This window comes from Cricetulus griseus, chromosome 5, assembly GCF_003668045.3.
Source record: "Cricetulus griseus strain 17A/GY chromosome 5, alternate assembly CriGri-PICRH-1.0, whole genome shotgun sequence".
Taxonomy (NCBI): domain Eukaryota; kingdom Metazoa; phylum Chordata; class Mammalia; order Rodentia; family Cricetidae; genus Cricetulus; species Cricetulus griseus.
This window is the reverse complement of record NC_048598.1, coordinates 113,790,230-113,812,331: the sequence shown is the minus strand read 5'-3', so window position 1 is coordinate 113,812,331 and position 22,102 is coordinate 113,790,230. Positions and strand designations below refer to the sequence as shown.

At 38.3% G+C, this 22,102-nt stretch overlaps 1 protein-coding gene across 12 annotated transcripts in view; it reads right to left on the bottom strand.

Moving 5' to 3' along the window:
* Window positions 1-22,102, bottom strand: part of Cep128 (centrosomal protein 128) — a 337,460-nt gene that overhangs the window by 22,126 nt on the left and 293,232 nt on the right. For all 12 annotated transcript variants that reach the window (XM_035445124.1, XM_035445118.1, XM_035445117.1 and 9 more), the window contains one exon: window positions 2,463-2,540. In XM_035445124.1, coding sequence (XP_035301015.1) covers window positions 2,463-2,540 — 78 coding nt within the window. The remainder of the gene's footprint in view (window positions 1-2,462; window positions 2,541-22,102) is intronic.

Here is a 22,102-nt window from a genome sequence, read left to right as displayed (position 1 = left end):
TCAAGCGTATGAAAAAAGGATAGACTATCAGGAAATATACTTGTAAAGTACATGTTTTCGCATATATATTAGTGGTGGCACCACGAGTAGGACCCATACAGATGAGAGAGTATTTATGCCCTTCAACTAATATTAAGAGAGTATTCCCTGAGACATTAAGCCATCTGGGACATGAACTTAAATGTAGATAAACATGCAGGTCTCTGAATATCTGTTTATAGCATACAGATTTATAGACAGTTATAGACACTGGCAACTATATATATATATATATATATATATATATGTGTGTGTGTGTGTGTGTGTGTGTGTGTGTGTGTGTGTGTGTGTGTACATGAGTAAATATAATCCATATTTAATAATATGAAGCTTTCTATATTTTCACTAAGGCTATATCTAATAATTTCATGAAGGTGATTTAAATGAGCTATTTTTAATTGTATAGATGGCTTTGGAGTACACATGAACATATGGAATGGGTTTCAAGACCCAGGTAATAGTGAAAAGAAGAGACAAATTAGATCTCACTCCCAGCTAATTTACATACTCCAAGCTTCAATTTCCTCATATGTAAAAGAAAAAAAAACTCTGAATATAAAAAAAAAATAACCCACAATGAATTTAGCTACTGTTTGATGCACACTGAAGTAAAATTACAAAAAAAAATGCTTGCTACATGTGATAACAAAAATAGTTAGCAAGTATGTCCCTTTTCAGGATATAGATTCCACTTTTAATGAATTAAAATGTATATCTCTGAACTTGGAAACACATTCTCCCAGAAAAATCTGTAGTGTTGTGTTATTTATGATTTATTAAAGCTTGACTAAGGATTCAGAAAACCTGTAGAGATCAGGCAATGGTGACACACACCTTTAATCCTAGGACTCAGGATTAAGAGATAGACGGATCTCTCTGAGTTCAAGGCTACCCAGAATACACGAGATTGAGTCTAAAAGAGTAACAGAACTCATGCCTTTAATCCCAGTACTAGAGAGGTGTAAAAGATAGAAGCAGGATCTTCAGTAGAGTAGAGGAATTCGTTCTTCAGCCAAACTAAGGAGAGGCATCAGTTTGAGACTTGGTGAAGAGCTCATATATGGATCAGCCCTTTCAACCTGAGCTAGAAGTGAGAGCTAGTGGCCAGCTGTTTTGCTTTTTCTGATATTCAGCTTGAAGCTTGAACCCCAGTATCAGTCTCTGGGTCTTTTATTTATTAGTGTTACAAAAATTCAACCTAAGCGTATGCTCATAATGGAGTCTGTGCATGGGGTAAGCCAGGCTTACAATCACTAAACTTTGAGTAACAATAATAGACCTTCTGATAAGAGAACATGACTTCTGGACTGCACTCATCAACATTCTGTTCAATAAGAGCACTGTGGGACAAGTGAGCTGTTTGTGGAAGCCTACCGTCACAGGCTTATCCTGGTCTAAGGTGGGCATCTGTTTCTCACCCATCGGTCATTCATCTAGGTGATACTACTACAGAGGGAAAAAGAAGAATGGTGGTAAAACAGTCTCCACACCAGGTTGTAAGAGGGTGAAGGGAAACCACACGTTTCTGTTTGCTTGTGTCCTAACCATCTAATGGAAATTTAAAATGTAAATACATAGTGAGAGTCTTTAGAGTAGAAGGAATACTTGTTTTATCCTATTTGTAACTGTCTAGCATCAGAATATGTCAATCCATTCTTGGATCATACTAAAAATGCTTCAGTTATGGAATCATCAAAGACACCAGTGAAATCTTGAGATCTGCATTATATCAGTGATTGCAACACACCCATGCTATTGCTTGCTGACATTTTCCACTCAGATGTATCATCAAATAATATACTATATTTAAGGAGAGCTAAATATTATGTAAGTCATATTTTTAGTAATCTTAAGGCCAATTTGAAACAAGAGGCTACATGTTCACAACATGGACTTCGTATCACTTTCAGTTTTAATCTTTTATTTGTATCTAGTGTTGATACTATAATATGCCATAAACTGTGAAAGCTATACCTTACATTTGCATTGCCTAAAGGGATGTGAAGAAATGAATTCTAAACTATTATGAACTTGATTTTCACATGCCATGGGAGAGGAATAACTATGAAATATGATGTCTCTAAAATAGAAAGTATCTCATCTTCCTGTTGTCACTGGAATATGTCACCCCCTTAATTCCTTGGGTTTTCTAAATTATTGTTACAGCATTAGAGGGAAAAAGTAAATTTCCAATAGTAAGATAAAAGCTTTGATTTTCCTATGTTATATTACTACAAAAGTTTGGTTGTTTTCAGTCCTGACTTCACACATGTCAGTGAACTCCGGTAAGATGGCATTGCTAAAAGTCCCCAGTGTTTTCCAGAACTTCCTCCCTTCCCACAAGTTTCCTTGCACATCAGGAAGATGTCAAGTGTTCTAAATCAGACAGATATAATGAAAGAGACAAGCCAACTCTTCCTCACTCTGAAGTCTTTGAAATCCTCGAGCAGGCTCAGTTTCTCAGGCACAGACTCCAGATGGTCTAGGGCCACTCGGGTACTCTAGGAAAAGAACAAAACAAAGCATAAGCGATGCAATCAAAAATTAATATTCTCAGAATCTAAATAGTGAAAACAAGGCACACCACCAGCCGATTACACTATAAATTTAAAGCCAAATAAGAATAAATATTTTCAATAGATCTTTTAATTCAGGAGAATTATGGTTTTTTTCACAAAGTATATGAGATGCATTTGCAAACCTGATTCCTTTAAAAAGCTTCCTAGATAATTGCTTTCAACTGACATGCTATGAAATTTTCTATAGAGCATTTCATATTTGCATTAATTTATAAAAATTGCTTCAGTGAACACCAGAAATTAACCACCAGGTGATAGTCAGAAAAAGATGAGTTTGCAGTACATTTTTATGGAACACATTTGACACTCTCAAATGTTATCATTAGGAAGAAAAGAGTTCTCAACAATTATTTTTAGGAAAACAAGAAAACGCAAAGCGGTTCTCAGAAGACAGAGGAAATGTCTGAAATCAAATAGCTGTGACGAAGGCGTAAGACTGCTGATTATAAACCAATAAGTTATTACAAAACCATCAAATAGCTGGTTCTGTTACACCCACCAATGTAAATGTCAAGAGGGAATGAACTGGAAATTACCTCCTGGAGGCTGACTGCTTAGAACAACCTTAACCCAAAGATGGTGCTAGTAACCGGCGTTAGCATTTGGGTTGGAAATGAATTTTAATTAAAGAAAACAAAACAAAACCCAACAGTTGATGTAAAACTCAGGGCATGAATCTTAGAGCTGCAGATAAGGTAGTGACCATCATGCTCCATGTGATGTCCGACACCTTTCAAGAACTATGGACTGGGAGTGTCACTGGGCAAGTCGCGTGGTCATCTGGCTTTCTATTGGGTGGGTAGGTTCTGATTCGTGGGCATGGCAGAAGATTTTCTTTGAGGGGAGTTCATCACTTTTCACTCAGTTTCCCCACTCCGTTCCAGAGGTTTCTATGCTCTGCCTGGCATCTCGCACCGGGGCCTCACCAAGGCAGTTTTTCCAGAGCATGACCTGCATGTCTCCCACAGGCTCTGGGCACAGCAATGGATGGAAACAAGAAAGTAATGGGATGTCTTTGTTCAACACTTGCAATTCAACCCTTTCCACCTCCCGCTTCTTCAGCAATTGTACTAATGAGTTCAATCAAAAGCCTAGCTGGAATTCTACAGAGCGAATGATGTTGGCTTTCCGTTGCGATTCCCTTGATAGACACGTGGGTTTTGACTTTTCTCTTCTGAGTTCTATGTGACCTCTTCAGTGTTTTGTGACCTGGGAATGACAGCTGTCTTCTGCTTTTGTCATATACAAATCCGTGCTCCTAGTCTCCATAAGCTTTTAGAGGGCAAAACAAATGCAGTAGCCACCATTTTGAACAGGAAGTTGCAATCGCTGTTCGAGGTCAATAAAGTGTTCCTCCTCAGGGTCTATTTAAAAGATTTAGTGTTTTGTTCCTTCTGCTTAACATTTATATTATTGTTAGTTTTTCTGTTTCATGGACTTACTTAAACTGCCATCCATTTTAAATGGCTTCACTTCATTTTTCCATGGGTTGGAAAGATGCATCAACATGACATTTTCTTAATATAGGACACAACATGTAGGTTCCAGAGAGCAGGGAGGTTTTTTTTAAATTATTTTTAGTCACTTTGTAAGCTATATTTACTTAAGTAATAAAATTAGAGATATTTAAGAACTATATTAGCTCTTGAAAATAACGCACAAAGCAAAGCTCTGATGACTATTTTAAGACAAAATGGTGCATTGAATAAAACCCTTTTCATGAGCAGATTCTAATAGACTTTCAGCACTAAAATTTTATATCCTTTTTTTTTTTAGCCTCATTTTTTTTTCTCATTTGGGAGTGATCCTCTGAACTTGGACTAGGTACTTTAAATTCACTTATTTCTCAAAATAAGCAAATAGCCTCTATAAAACCTGAATAATTTTCAACCAACTAGGTGATTTTGGGGACCCTTCTCTATTTTATTTTTGCATGCTCCCATATCAGCTGATTATGACTGTGATATTTTGGATATATATTCAAATGGCTGCATTATTGGAGCACCCATGAAAAGTCTTCACCTCCTTATTAAACACAGTTATTTGTATAGTAGTCACTTTCCCTCACCTGTGTCTTCATGAACTCTCTTCATATTTTCTCATTACTTATTTCAATAGGTGTGTGTGTGTGTGTGTGTGTGTGTGTGTGTGTGTGTGTGTGTGTGCCTGTTAATGTTGCTTAATACTTTAAAGTATGTGAAATCATCACTAACAATCCATAGACCACTTTTTCAAGTATATTTCAGTATATGGTAGGAGCAAATGATGTGATTAATTCAATTCTTTAAAACATAACAGATGTTCACAGAAAGCTTTAAAAAATGTTTCTCCCTGGGCAGGGTGGCACATGCTATAATTTCAGCAATTAGGAAATAGAGGCAAGAAGATTTCAAATTCAAGGCCATGCTGGTACACCAAGTGAGTCCATATCAAAAAGGAAGAAGCTTGCTTCTGAAAAATCCTATAACAGTTATCATAGCATGATTTAAACAACAGGGAATGTACAAAAATGACAAGGTAGTACACAAGGATATGTATGTATGTATGTATGTATGTATGTATGTATGTATGTATACACCCCCCCCACACACACACACACACTTCCAGTTCCCTGCAGGGAACTGTATTCACATGGCCTAGGGACACTGCTTAATTCCATCCCTGTTTGGAAGCATAATAAAAGATTAAATAAAAAAATATATAATTTACCTGAAAATTCAACCCTGAGTACACTTTAATCTGCTATGCACTCCTCACACCACCACAAGCAGTGTAGACATACTACTGTAAATATATTCTAGAGATGGTGCCATGAAGGACCAGAGAGTATAAGAAACAACTGACAATCACTCAGTAGCAAAATCGGGATGCAAATTCCAGTAACCTGAATGCAGAAATAGCAATGTTCTCACTACAAAAATACGCCCCACAGATTTACATAGCATAGAAGGATCCAGAAGCTGTAACTGTGGCTGCTTTATTTCCAACCCCTTTCCATCTATCAACACTTTTCAGCCAAGCTCTGAAGATATGTTCTTGATAGAACTGTTTTTTGTTGTTGTTGTTGCTACTGTTGTTGTTTTTTCAAGACAGGGTTTCCCTGTGTAGCCTTGGAGCCTGTCTTGGAACTCATTCTGTAGACCAGGCTGGCCTCAAACTCACAGAGATCCACCTGCCTCTGTCTCCTGAGTGCTGGAATTAAAGGTGTGCGCCACCAACACCCGGGGCACACCTTTAATTCCAACATCTTTTGCACTTAGGACTATGTGTATCTAAACATATATGCATATACACAGCAGTCAGAAAGACACACACACAGAGAGACAAAGGAGTCTGGAAATCATAATGTGTGAAACTAGAGCACAGATACTGGCTCACAAGTGTTTCCTCAAATAAATGGTGACTGGACAAAAACAAATGGAGTTACCATACTCTAAACAGTCTAATGAAGTCGTGGATCTTTATTTAATGCCCAGAAAAAAAAAGTTTGTTGCTGGGCTTTATTTTCCCCTAAGAGTATGAGCAAGTGATAGAAGAAACTGTGAGCCCCTGTGGCTTGCCACTTACAGATGTGTTCACATGTCTGTCAACAAAGGCAAAGCACAAGCTGCCAACTTTACCCTTCCAAAGTTTCAACCCACATCAGACTCCTATGGAGCCAAGCAGTTTGAATTGGCCTACAGAACTGTTCCCTTAGATTTTCCTTTGTTTCAGACCAGAAGGAAATTGAATAATATCATATGACAGCGTAAGTAGCATCAATTAGGAATTAAAGATGAATGCTTTACAAATCTTAGATCCTGTCTCCCTTGGAGAAAACTTACGAAACAAATTTGACCATAGGCTGTACATACTTGCCTTTGTAAAAATGAACATCTGTTTAATTTTACTAATATGTAACATATAACAAAATTTTCTCACACTGGTATTGAAATCATATGTGTAGATGATAAAGGAGAATTTGTCTACATTTTTAAGACTGCATATTTCTGGCACAACACACATGTTAACCAAACAAGGTTATGAAGAAATTTATTTGGGTTCAAAAATGCAATTCTATTTCATTTGGAAAGAAATCTACTGCAAAACTTTCCTGACAAATGGCTGAACGGTGGCGAAAAGACCTGAGTAAACACAGTTCAAGGGGAGGAAGGGTGAGCTCACATAAAGGATGAACTGTACGCCTTTCACTGATGCTGACTCGATCCAGCACAGCTGGATTGGCATTAAAGGGCCCTGTCTTTATCCAAACTGTCTAACACTCTCTGGAACCAACCCGAACAGTAGCAGAGAACAGGCCTGCAAAGCCTGGTTCTGTTGCTACACATCCTTCATGAGGCCCAGAGAAGAAAGCTGTGTGGGCCCCTCCAAACACGAAAAGAATCCTCCATTTATACACCAAGAGCAGGCCGGTAAAGCCTGGAGCTCTTGATGACATTCAGCAACTGGCCCAGAGATGACAGCTGTGTGGGCTCCTCCATTGCCAAAAGTCCCTGTATTACATCGGCCACTATAAACCTGGCCAAGAACCTGTGGCTGGAGAGGCCCTAGGCCCTAAGGAGAACCTACAACTGCTACTTTGTTAACTGGACACAGCACCAACCTGCCCTCTAGATACTTGTCCTTATAACCACAGATTAGTACAGCTCACGCCCCTCATTGGAGAAGCTTCCTTTTGCAGTGAACTGAGGTTAATGCAAAGTCCCACAACTGGTCAGAGAAAGGTAGACTTAAATCTAAAAAGGACATCTGTATCCAACTCCCTCTGCCCAAGGTACAGAGAACATTGCAGAGGAGGGGAATGTACAGATTCTAATGGTTAAAGGATGGGGAGGGGTGCTGAGAAATTGAATCTTCTGGACATGACATGACTAGTGCACCTATGAACTGACAACAGCTGTGGATGACTGTATAAGATCCACATAAGACAGAGCCAGTCTACATTCCAGCACAAATATGAGAGACTCATGACAGCCCATCTCGAGCTGAGGAGCTATTGGCAATTGCTGACAACTGATGGAGGGAGGGGCAGTTTTCAGGAGGGGTGTTACTCCTAGATGGTTACCCATGCAAACACAGGGAACACTATATTCAGTGAGTTATACAACAAACAAACAAACAAAAATGAAGCAATGAGTAAGTGATGATGAAAATACATCATATGCATGTTTGGAATTCTTAAAGAGTGAATTATTAGTTTACATAAGACACAGAGTTCTTTCCAAGTAAGTGGTTTGAAGCGTTGTATTTTTTTTTTCCTGATGAGAAAACACTAAGAATGAGGTGAATGATGAGAAGACAGGGAATAAGGAAACATGTCTCTTTGCTGGAAATAGTCTAGATTGTCTCTGTAAATATTGTTCTTACCACTCCCTTCTATGAAGAACACAGTTCTTTCTGTGTGCTAAACAACATGTTAGGTATTTACAGCTCCTTGAAAAGGGATGTGTGTAATCTGTTTAATGGAAATAATTTACTTCTTCAACTATTGAAACTGAAATGTACTCACGAGGGAGGGAAGCTGAACACCAAGGAGGAGACTGAAGTTACCTGCCCTTTCTGAGGGGACTCAACGTTCCAGGAGTGTTACTTACATGTATTTTGAAGTTTGGGGAATATCTCTTAGCCCTGCCCTTCTAAGCCATAGTCTTTTATTTTTAAAGGGGATAAATAATGATAGGTCTTTATTATCCTTTACCTACTGGCAGCAGCTATGATTATCTGGTAAAAGAGTAGGTATGGAAGCACACTGAAAATTGTCAAGTACTTTCCAAACATCAAGTATAAAAACAACAAAAAACAGTGAATCTGAGGCACTGTCAACTATTGTAGCTTCCAAATAGCAGAGAAGCAACTAAGCAACAATCTATAATTATAGCAAACAAAGACTAAGGAAAAAGTGAAATGTGGAGAAACAAGTCAGTTTTAGAAATGAACCTACCATTATATAGACATTATTTTAAAATATAAAAGAACAATGGCACATACATCGTGAATATATCGTACTCTTCACTTCATTTGGAAAAAATTTTCATTTTTTCCTTCATCAAAATAAGCTCTCTCTCTGTCTCTCTGTCTCTCTGTCTCTCTGTGTCTCTCTGTCTCTCTCTGTGTCTCTGTCTCTGTCTCTGTCTCTGTCTCTGTCTCTGTCTCTCTCTCTCTCTCTCTCTCTCTCTCTCTGAGAATAAGAGATAGTTTATTCTAGAACCAAATTTGAGTGACTATGGCCTAGGAAAACTCAGTCTTCCTCAAATGATAAAGAAGACCAGACATCACATTAAGAAACTCCACTTTGATTAAAAGATCAGAACTTTTTCACACATGGACTATGAAACTCAAGAAGATAAACGTTGTCACTGTCATCTGAGAGCACACTCATGTGGACGTTAACAGTGGATGATAGTCATCTTCAAAGTCATTGATATTCACCGATATTCACATACCCTGAGAAGCTGAACATTTCTGTCACTTTTTATATTTATTAACTACTTTTATAATTAGACTTTAAAATATTGCTCACAATAGTCAATATCCAAGTTAATTATTTCTTAGTGATAAAATAACACAAAACTTGTTTTAAGTTATAGCCTTTCATTTTATCATGTCCTTTGTTATGACTGCTTTACCCTAAACCCCTACCTTATTTAAAAACTAGCTTTCACATTTAAAACATTCAAGTGTTCAGAGTTTTCAATTAAAGGGGGAAAAAAGAGTGCTTGCTGTTTTTGCAGAGAACCTTAGTTTGTACCCAAACACCCCCATCAAGCGTCTTATAATTAGCTAGAACTCAATTTCCAGGGGAGCCTCTTCTGCTCTGCTTGTTCACTGCACACATGTATACATACCCCCCCCCCCACGCCAAAAAACAGATCCTTATGGAAACACACCTTTAAAATAAAATAAATCTAAATTAGCATTTCCCCAATAAGATGATATGGGACATTTTAAAAGAGAAAACCAGCCTAGAAGTCTCCCTTTAATTTAATCACCTCTTCAAAAGCCCCATCTCCAATCAATAGTCACATTTTGGGCAGAAGGGTTAGTGGGTCAATAAATGAGTTTTAGAGGAAAATACTCGAAGCCATAATGCATGAAATTAAATTGTATGTGTATGGATGTCTTCTTTATGTCTTTTTTTCTTATAACAATAAAGATAAATTGACTGAAAAAAAAAGACTCAAGTGTTTTATATATATATATATATATATATATATATATATATATATATATAGCCATTTACTCTAGCTATAGATACAAAAATATTTGGGTTAACTCCTCCTACTAAAATTATATAAAAATATCAATTTCTAAAACAACATTCATATTTTATACCTTAAGGACTGATATTTTTATTAAATTGATATCTACATTGTCCTATATTATGATTAGCCAATATTTAGAAATTAATTCAACAGTGTTTAGGGTTTTTTTTTTGCTAATAAAAATAGAGGACAATATTACATTGATACATCCCAGAGTCTCACTTACAACATGTGAATATAAGATAATTAATAGAGAACAAATAACTGTTAATATGGGGGAACAGCCAATTTAGTTCTTTGAAAATATGTTATTTTGGTTATTGAAAATACATGTTTCCTTCATCTGTTATCTTCATTCTGTTAGGCCAAACTGTACTTTTGATTATTCTAATTTTAGGTAAAGAAATCCTATGGTATGTCACATGTCCCTTCTCTGGGGCTTGAATTAGTTTTCCTTGTCTACAGCTATGTCAGAACTAGCATCCTTTGACTATCAGATAAGAACCTTTTGAAATCTATTAACTAGCAGACCACTATCTTCCACCACCTCAAAAGCGATGACTATCACTTGACAGCATCTGAGGATGGTAGAAAGGCTTCTCCTATCTGGCTGCACCTGCCTCTCTAAAGTACCCACCAATGTATTTTAAACTTGTCTTGAAGTACAACTTTCTTTGTCATGTAAAACTATGAAAATTCATGAAACTGCTCCCATGTTGGAACAAATGAGTATTTCTAAGCACACAGGAAATAAGAAATGTATAGAGATCATGTATATGCCCATCACCTAATGCTAATAGCATTGTTACATCTGCTATTTCACATGTTAACCATTTTATCAATAGATAAAATAGATGTAGTTTCTAATCCAATTCATATGGGTGTGTTTCAAGAGTAAACTGGCTGTGTACTTTAGTGCACACCCACCAGCAACTTTTGCATGCACACCTTTAATTCCAGTGAAATAATAGTGTACATTTCCCCATGTTTGTGTGTCTACATGCTGGGGTGTATGTGTGTGTGTGTGTGTGTGTGTGTGTGTGTGTGTACATGTGTATGTGAAGGCCCATGAGAAACTTTGAGTATTGGTCCTCAGTAGTTACTATTATTACTAATAGGTTTTTGGTCCCCTGATAATACATTTCTCTGCTGATTTGGTAAACCAGAACAAACCAAATCCAAAAAGTATACCAACAGGTTTATTTGAGCAAAGCAACTCCTGGAAGGGTTCTCCAGCCCAGAGATCAAGGCTAGAGAAGCCACATGCCCGAACTAAAGCAGGGAGATCATATAGGTTGTAGGCGAAGGGTGATGACATGTCCACCACAAGCTGGTTTTGTGCCCAAGTGTGATCAAAAGCTGAACACTTTAGGTGGGGACTAGAACAGCTGGCAACATTAGGGGAGGAAGTTGTAGTAGCCACACACTTGTCAAGGAAATGTGCTGCCAGTAGGCTATTACTCCCACACCCATTCTCTGAATGCATGGAGTTTGGGAGTATTCAAGAGAGGCTAAAGGCGAATAAACAACACAGAGGTTCTGAGTTCCTCCAGGGGCCACTGGTGTGGAACTCTGTAAAAGATCTGGTGTGAAGTCCCAGAAGGCCTCAGGTGTCACCCCAAGGCTCCTGATTTAACCCCAAATTCTTACACCTCAAAGCATGGCTTGCAACATAAAGTTCTGAGGGTCTCAACTGTCCATAAACTGTCTTCTGTACATATAACCCTTTTCTTCCTTTTCAATGGCTTTCTATTTAAGGGACATGGTAAGATGCAGTGGGAATGAAACACTAGTTAGTCACCAGGAGACACAGTGGCTTGACAAAACCAGTTTATGAATCTGTGCAAAGTATTCAACCCACAGGCCTTAGCTTTCACATCTGAACCCGAGAAGTTCAGATCTGAACACATTAATGACCTTTGTTCTAGGCTTAGCTCGTGAGAGGCTTAAGCTCTTCCCATGGTAGCTTGAGATCTGAAATTTTAAACTATAAAGGCTACAAAGTGTGTGTGTGTGTGTGTGTGTGTGTGTGTGTGTGTGTGTGTGTATGTGTGTGTGTGTGTATGTATGTGTGTGTGTGTGTATTTGTTGTGGTTACGGTTATTCACTCCAAAGATAAAATGGGCAAAGCAACTCTGTGATCAGATTGCTACGAGTTCTTTACCCAAGAACACCTGTGCAGCCGAAGACGATCACTGTGATAGAAAGGAACACAGATAATCATAAGACAAACATACATGTCAGTCTTCAACTCCAAATATTTGTCACTTTATATTCTTTAAAATGATGCCTCTAAAAGCAGACAAAAAACCTTCCGCTCTTTCACTTTCTAGATGGCCTAATCTAAATGCCGCACTCCCAGTGCTACTGGCACAAGTGTTAGTCCATACTTGATTTCTCTCCCAAAAGCCTCTGTGCCGTGATGACTTTGTGCACCGAGGCCCATCTGCCCAGAATGCTGTGTTTTTCCATATACAGAGATTTAATTAGCTCTTGAGCTTCCTGTGGGATTTGCCTGGGACACCACTCCCTCTAACATGGCATTTAAAAGGCATGGGCTCTTAAGCCATCTGTCTAAGTTTAAATACTGGTTTAGTCACTTACTTGCTATGTAGTCCTTAGGGAAGAAGTTCCTGATGCATGGGAATACTTGGGACTCTTCCCTCGTTTATAAATAGAAATGATAAAAATACCTCACTCCTGTAGTGTCATGAGTAGCAAGTCCATTAACAAGCAAGGGCACAGGGCAGGGCCTGCAGGTAGTAAGCAGGCAATAAACATGAGCTGCAATTACAGTGATAACAGTAGTTACCATTTCCTATACCTTCCCCTTAAACTATGGGTTAGGAGCATGGGAATCTGATTCCTATGTGAATATATGTCTCCTGTCACATGCCAAATCAATTAACTATGTGTGTGTTTAAGTAGACAGGAAGTTCTCAAAGGAAGGCCAATGTCACATACATTTAGTGCTGAATAGGAGCAAGTTGATCTGATAATTGCATATCTGCATAAATGTAAAACTGACAATTTTCATTCTTATGAGGGTAAACAGCTCCATCAAGAAGATGAAGATATTTAGAACTCAGAAATATTGGTTAAAAAAAACAGCAAATTATTTCTGGGCTATAGAACATAAAAATTGTTTTTGAAGGATAGAGAGTATTTCTAAATATACTTAAAGCTCAAGGGTGGGGGAAGATCCAACAGAAGGAGACAGAGAGGTAAAGTTAAATAGTGTGGGCTGAGGAAAAAAGTAGGTCACAAGAACAGTATCTAACATATGGTGCAGGGAGTATGGATTTGAAGGGTAGCCTGCTTCTTCTCCATGAGCAAGAGAGGGGTTTAAACATACGGGCCAATGATGGGGACACTGCAGAGGGCTGATACTGAGAAATGCTCATTGCTTTCCAGCCAAGCTTCCCACAGGCTCCCCGATACACACTGGAGCATGCAATCACATTTATCATGTTCACATTTAACACCGAACAGAGGGTCCCGATACTGAACAATGATATGGAATGATTATCGTTCTGGCGAGACTAATACATTTCAAAACACCTGGCTGAAGTGAACATAACTAATCTGTGCTTTCAAAGTGAAGGGGTATTTCCTGTTTAAAAGGTGTTCTGTATTCTTCAGGAGGATGACAGAACGCATTAATCGTGTTCTCTTGCTCCACACACAGTATCTGGGTGTTGAAAGTGCTTCTGGACAGTTAATCCCCCACATGGATGACTTTCCTGGGACAGGCAGAGCAGATCTAAATAGAAATCAGGCAAGCTGTATTTTATTTTTATCATTGTAGCTTTGAGAATTAATTCACCAGTAACTGAGACAAACTATCTATATTTTTAATGCTTGCTTTCATAATTAATCCTTTTTATGAACACTCAGAAATACTACCTTGGATTTTATACAATACATCCCCCTGGTGACTGGTCAAAGCAGACAAAGCAAAGACCACGGAGTATATTTTTAAACCATCCAAATCCAACTAAACTCCCTCGAAAGGAATTTTCACCAATAAAGCACACTTGGTTCAAATAACAACACTTTGCTGCTAGAGTGATGGTTTATGGCAGATATCTCCTCTCAGCAGCTGCCATGAAAAGTAAATGTTAGCATGTCTCACATGGGCTAGCCAGGCAGGGCTCTAACTCAGCCAGGTGTCAAATGTTCAACCATTGGCTGAGAAAGGCACACCATGAAAGCCAGTGGGCACAAAACAGCTTTCAGGGTTATTTGGTGAGCAAATTCTTCTGACAATTGCCAGAACCAATTGTTTTCCTGAATCTGAAGTTGCTAATGCTTTTCTCTCTTCTTTCCAGACGAGAAGTCACACATTCATTCAACTGGGCAACAATGAAGTGCTGGGACATGGTGGCTGGTATGCAAAGAAGCTGTCTTGTCAAAACATCTGAAATTGTGATCTTAGGGCCCCTCTCCTACTTCATGTTAACACTTCCAATCACAGCGAAGAAGTTTGGCAGTCTTTACTCAACATATTAAAAAGGGAAAGTGGGCTAGGAGGATGATAAAAACATGTAATTCATAGGAACTAGAGAGAATTCCACAGACACTTGCTACACAGACACTGGCTAGGTTATCAGCTTTGTTAAATACCTACTGTGTGCAATCATATCTATTTGCATCCCTACACTAGGCTTCACTTTACTAAAAGAAACTGTTTGGAAAGAGTACACACACACACACACACACACACACACACACACACACACACACACACACTAGTTTACAATTTTTTAAGTATAAGGACTGGCTGCTTTCATAAACACTATAGATTGTATAGAATAGACTTGAAATATTTAATCCTCAGGATTCTGAAGACAGGAAATCTAAGCTTGAGAAACCAACAGATTCCCAATCCTGGTAAGGAAACAAACACCTTTATGCTATGGCCTCATGTTGGGGTTAAGTAAGGGAGACCATTTCTTTGTTATCTTTCTTTTCTTATGTGGTCACTAATTCCATGATGGGAGTTCCATTCTAACCTAAACCAAAGCTCCCACTTCCTAATACTATTCTGAATGAGGTTATTTAGACATTTCATTCTGGAGGGACACACACATGGCATCTATAACAGGAACTACCTTCACATAATACTCTTTGAAGTGATAGCATTAATATGAAATAATTACTGAATAAATGTATTTGAACTTGATGGTACAGTTATTCTTAATCATATCTAATAACTACATACATATTTCAGTTTTTATATTACTTTCCTGCTCCTAAAGCATATATTCTCAAACTTTAGCCAGAGGATAAAGGTGAGAGATTTGTTGACATCATTTCTAACAGGATGCAGACACAGGTTGTATTTTTTTAATGTATATATTGCCACTCTCTTAAAGGGAATCCAAGGATTTAAGAAATGTGTTGGAGATATAAATAAGATAGCTATTGATGAGTAAAAATGGGGTCCATTGTATATACTATAGTATCACTTGAATAAGTTAGTTGCCATTTATACACTTTGAGAACCACAAAAGATACATTTGTAAGAATAAAAACAATAAAAGCAGAGAAACATGAAATAGCAATTTGCTTCCACAATCTATAGTGACAATTTGCTTTTGTTAGATCTTCAATATATCAGAATAATTAGAACCAATGGGTATTAAATTCTTTACATTTTAATCTTTTGGTGAACAAGTCAGAGAAGGAAAAAGGCAAGACAAATAACTAAGTAGGAATTTTAAAAAGAACTTAAACTACTAAATATCCAGTTGTTTTGGGAGGTGTCGTGGTTTGAAAGAAAATGGCCCCCAAAGGGAGTGGCACTATTAGGAGGTGTGGCCTTGTTGGAGGAAGTGTGTTACTATGGGGGTGAGTTTTGAGGTCTCTTTTGTTCAAGCTTCCCTCAGTGTGACTGCCAGTTTACTTCCTGTTATGTTCAAGATGTAGGACTCTCAGCTCCAGCATCAAATCTGCCTGCATGCTGCTGTGCTCCCCATCATGATGATAATGGACTGAACTTCTGAAACTGTAAGCAAGCCCTGATTAAATGTTTTCTTGGTAAGAGTTGCCATGGTCATGATGTCTTTTCACTGCAATGAAAATGCTAAGACAGGAGGTGCAGGGCTAAAAAGCTGCCATTAATAAGCCTGGAAGATACTTATCTTGCAAATACTGGTTTCAGGTTTTCAATACATTTCTTGTGTATTTTAATTAATCTTTACTACCAGGCCATTCTTCTTGGGGTTCCGTCTTCAAAGCACATTGCTTTAAAAAACATAATCACTTGTATCTTTTTTTTTTTAAAAAAAATGCTAATCAGTTTCTACACAGTGATATCATGTTATTCTGAAGCAATTTTTTTTTAATAATGGATGACAGGGCCACATTTTCGTTTTGTCTTTAGAAACATGTTTGTGGGATCAGGAGATGGCCAAGAGGATAAAATGACAACCGTGTAAGCATGAGCATATCCCCAGCAGCCATGTTAAAAGCTAGCATGGAAGAGTGTGCCTGTAACTCAAGCACTGGAAAAAGGCAGGCAGATGTGGAGACTTGGGGCCCAACTAGTCTAACCAAAAGGAGCCCTGTGTCTAGTGAAGGACCCTGTCAGAAATAGTGGAAAAGTAACTAAGGAAAATATCCTAATGTCCGCCTCTAGTCTTGCAATATTCCTGTAATGTTACCTTCCCCAACACACAAACAAAATGGTTCAGAAACTGATTCTTGAATCTATGTAGGTTCCCATCTTTTAGAGATTCAGTCTGACTCTTAACTTATAAAATCATGACCATCAGAGTCTGATGCTAACTGTACTTTTACTATATCTTCTGAGTCCTGGGTAAATGTGTTCCTCTGTCAGTTTCCTTTTCTTTGTTGTCATGGTAGCTAAGTCGGAATTATTATCTAGCATTCAACAAAAGTAATAATTATGAAAGATGATGACATATCTTTAAGCAATGCAAAAAGATGATAAACAATCTTGCTGAAAAATGTCTCCAGGGAATACTACCCACCCTAGGGTATATTTGGTCCCAGACTAGCTCTACAAGGATGCCTGTAAAACAAACCATGTCAGAGGTAGAGCCTTTGCTTCTTTTTGTGAAGAAAAAACCATAGCACTAAAATGATTCCTGAAGACATTCTGCTGTATTCATAGATCAGTGCTTTGCTCAGCCATCATCAGAGAAGCTTCCTCCTGCAGCAAATGGGAACAAATTCAGAGACCCTTAGCCAGACATTATTCAGAGTGAGAGACCTTGGAACTCTCAGCCTTAAATGGGATGTCTCCATCAAATTCCTCCCTCAGAGCTCAGGGAACTCTGAACAAGAGGAGGCAGAAAGACTGTCAGAGCTAGAGGGGAAGGAGGACACTAAAAAAACCATGGCCTTCTAAATCAACATGACCAAAGCTCATGTGAATTCACAGAGACTGAAGCAGCATGCATGGGTATGCACCAGGTTCTCAGTATATACATTATTGCTTCCACATTAGTATTCTTGTAGGACTCATGGGTGTGTGAACAAGTGGGTCTTTGAATCTTGTGCCTTCTCTGGGGCTCTTCTTCTTCTGTTGATTTTTCTGGTCCAACTTCAATGTGACAGTTGTTGTTTTATCCCATATTATTGTTTTATCCCATATTTATCCCATTATATTTTGTCATAAGAATGAGTGAATGAATGAATGAATGAATGAAAACCTAGCTACTAAGATTAACAACCAAACTGTCCTTATACCTTGTATACCTTGCTAGGAGAGGGAAAAATCAGTTTTCTGTGATAAGGTGACACTGGTTCTATGTATTCCAAGGCAGGCCCAATGTTTAGGAATAGTTGAAAAACAGTAATGGACTCCACAGTTTTTGAGTATGTGAGTGTGTCTATGTCCGTGTGTGTGTCTGTGTCCGTGTGTGTGTGTGTGTGTGTGTGTGTGTGTGTGTGTGTGTGTGTCTATGCCTGTTGTTGTTGGTTTTTTTTAACCCCCATCTTGGGTATGGTTTTATTTTGTTTTCTTGGTTTGGAGGGGGGAGAGTTGTAGTTATATTGGGTTTTTGTTTGATTTTTGAGAAATAACTTAAAGTTGTATGGATAGGGAGGGGGAGAGGATCTGGAAAGACTTAAGGGAGTAGAAGAATATAACCAAAATATATTTAAATCTAAAAAATGTTTTGAATAATCAAAAATGAAAGTATTCCTTAGCATATAAGTAACAAATTAGTTATCTTTGGATTGTACTATATTAGAATATGTGATTTTAATAATTGCTGTTTGAGATGCTGCCTTGAGTTTCATAAAATTAAAAATCTTAAAGAAAAAAAAAACAAGATTGATGAAATATTAATAGTGTACCCACCATAGAAAAGCTCTCAATTTTTTTTTTTTTTTTTTTTTTTTTTAGCATCATGAAAGACTTTTAATCCTCTTAGTCATAAGTATCTCCTTCAAGGGAGCTCCCTTAAATTACTTCTGTGGGGGCTGACATATTTCATGGCTATTGTCCCAAGATGGCTTGCAGTAGTTTCCCTACGAAGGGACAGTGTTTAGACTCCACTGTTTTGCATGTAGCTGACTGCCACACATGGAATGGAGACAGGGATGGAAAGTGAAACGGGGGTGGGGGGTGGGGGTAGAGGATGGAGGGGTCACAGTCTTGGAAGCACTCAACAAGGGAAGAGGCAATTTATGTATTCTTAGTCAACTGCCTCAAACAAATTAATACTTATTTGATCAAAAGAATGGGCAAAATTGGCAAATTTGCCGATTATGCTGATTTCCATTAAAATGTGATAACTATTATGTATTTTCTGAAGATACTAATTTTGTTTACTGCCCAATTTTGTTGCAAATCATAGGACTGGTTATCTAGAGAATGACTGAACAAACCAGCTCTTCAAATTCAGTCAGACAATTTTTTTTTGGGGGGGAGGTTTCTCTGTGTAGCTTTGGAGCCTATCCTGGCACTCGCTCTGGCACTCAGGCTGGCCTTGAACTCACAGCAGTCCGCCTGCCTCTGTCTCCTGAGTGCTGGAATTAAAGGAGTGCACCACCAACGACCAGCTCAGTCAGACAAATTTTAATTTTAATTTCAGTAGGAGTCTAAAATTTAAGCTCCTGAGGTTCATAGAAGACTAAGGAAAGTAAGGTGTGACAGAGAATCTTGCTAGTACTGTTTTAGAAGGTCAGAAGGCCTTAGGAGAGAAAACACAATAGCCTCAGCATTTAAGGAATAAAATTCACAGGGTGGCATGGGAAGGACCAATACAGTTACCAAAACCCATTACTTTGTGTTACCACCACCTGGAGAGATAAACCTGAGCTGCGGTATGCAGAACTAAGGCTACTGGGATTTCTGTAAGCTGGCTAAGTCCAAGTTAACACCATGGAATTTTGGAGGTAAGATTTAGAAAATGCCAAGATGTCCAGTGTGGCAAAATGGGGAGTCAAATGAAAACCTCTACATTAATAAGTCAACCCTTGTCCATCTGTATACTGCTCCTATAAATGTATATACAGACATTTCAAAAACTCAAAAAATATTTCCCCACCCATGATCTCATCAGATCTTCTCAGCCTGTGAGACATCTGGACAAATATTAGATTGCTTTCACAACAGCAGAAATGGGGTTGAGAGAGGCTAGGTGAACTGACGAGTACTGAGCCAGAATTTCACAGAAGGTTTTCTAACTCCCATGTACCAAGTCCCAGTCATTCCCTGGACATCTGAACCTCACTTGACTTTGCATGACCTGACCCTGAACTTATACACCAGAACAAGTAGGAAAAACTAATTCCTGTCGTGGGATAAAATGAATTCTGAGTGAGATGTCGAGGACTGTAAATGGAAATGGGGTATGTTCTGAGCAGAAGAGAATGCAGTGGCCATCAGTGAGACTACCTGCTTGACACAGTTCATCTTGCTTTTGTCTGATAGCCATGAAGCATGTCGGAGGCATGCTCCATTAGCCTTCACAGTGGCCACATGCAGAAGGGAGAGCTACTAGAGAAAAAAACATTGAAATGCCCCAGAAAAAAAAAAAAAAACTCACAGAAAGCCAGCTACCTAAAATAATTAAGGACACCCAGGAGGATAATGAGGGAAGGGCTACTTTAATGGTTTGGCTTTTACTGTTTGATGTTCAAATATAATGCAGTTGGGGGCAATGATAGGTTGAAATCGTCCATTAAGGTTAAATAATTAACATGAGGCCATCTAGGGTATTTATATTAATGCTGCTAATAGTGACAATTTATACTGTCTCCAGACTTTCATCTGAGATCAAAGTTTATTAAGGTTTATTAAAAGCCCCAAACAAACTTCATAAACACTTATGAAAGTGGTATTAGAGTCCTTATGTAGATGCATAAAATAAAAAAATATCAACTGAGGTGTTTAATAGAACAGAACAAGCTCAAGACAGAACTAGTATTGCAGCCTAGGGGCATGTCAACATTCACAAGCAAGAAGAGAATATGGATCAAAGCTGCTTGATGGAATTCTGTTTACCAATAAGTTTGGGGAAAACTCTGAATGTGGTCCACGGATGTCAGCCCTTAAACATGTAGCCATCTTTAAGATAAGTGTAGAAACCAATGAGTAATGTTCCTCCACTTTCTTTGTATGAGTCATAAGACAATTCAAAGAGTGCCTTCCCCACACATTTATATACTCTTTTACCAGTCATAGCAGATATTACAGAATGGAAAGAATATTGTCACTAAGTTCTAACTCCAGGTTTTGCCTCACTCACGAAGTCATGAGCTTCCTGACCTACAACTACCCCTGTGCAGATCAAGGATGTGTTACAAGGACTCATAAGACTCAATCCAGTTTGAACATGTTCAAATATATTAGGACCCTGGCCCAGGAGCTGGTCAGCTGTACCTATGTGGCAAGTGAAACATAGTAGGGACTAAGAAAGTATCTGATACACACTATTTCATTATTAAACCAGTATAGAGTGCCTGACAACAAATACTAACAGGGTGGACATTTCATGAAACTTTCATGTAGCTTCTTCTAGACTAGACCAGGCCAATTTGAGGAAGAAGCTTTTATAATGTTACCAGCTCTACCCCAATCATTACAAAATAACAAGTATACATGAAGAGAACATTAATAACTCACCCAGGATCATGTAACTGGCTGCCATGGCAATGTGTCCAGAACCTAGACTTTTTTTCCTGGTTAATCAGGTATTATTTTTCAAATTTGTACTCATCATTGAAAAAACAAGGCAACTACCACACACAACCTGTAATTTTTTTCAGATACACATACATAATGAAAATAGCTCAAATCAGGTTTTTAAAGTCTATTTCCAAAAAAAAATCTATGTACAATCTACTACTCCTACATACAACATATTGAAAGTGTGATCTCATTTTTTTTTTCCTAGCTGATTTAGGATCTAAAATAAAAGCCTCAGATACTACACTGCAAGTTTACACAGATACATCCTTTTAAAGAGAGAAGGCATTTTGTATGCATGTTATATTTTTCAGTAAGATGTTTTTACTTTGCTTTATGAAGTGTATTTATAATTTTTGTAAAGCAAGAGTGTTTTCCCTCGATAATGCAGCTTGTTATTGATAGTGAGCAGACCAGGCCTGGAAAGCACAGCAAGGCATTTTGACAAGCAGTGTGACTCCTTATCGGCATGGAATAGCAAGTTGCCAGCCCGACCTACAAACATTGCTCAGTCCCAGAATGCTACCACTTCCTCTATACTCCCTAAGTCTGCACTTTTGTGAAAACCTGACAAGGCTGTAAGGAACATTTTTTTTTCCAAGCTGTACCAAATCTTCTATTTTTAACTTGACCTTCACCTCTTGCCATCAGGTCGAGACTATTAACAGGCCACTTGTTTTAGCAGTGTTACTCTACTTGACCATGAGCGGTCATCTTTTCCAGGCTTAACCCTTTGAAGTTGACCCGATTATTGGAAAAGACAAATATTTTTATACTAACGAACACAGACCCCCAGCTTCACTATTTGGGGAAAAGGTGGATGAAGGAGAATGTCTGGATTGTTTCCTTCAAGGCCCCTCATGAGAGATTCATGAGATATTTCCGTCTGCCCTCGATGCGAATGCATAGAACGTGGACCAATGCTGGAGCAGTGGGAACCTTGGCAGGGCAAGCTGAGACAGGATTTGTGCAAAACCCTTTTCCGGTTTCAGTTTGAATGGGTTCCCAGGAAGTGTCAAGTCCAAACAAATCCAAAATTTTACAATGTGGCT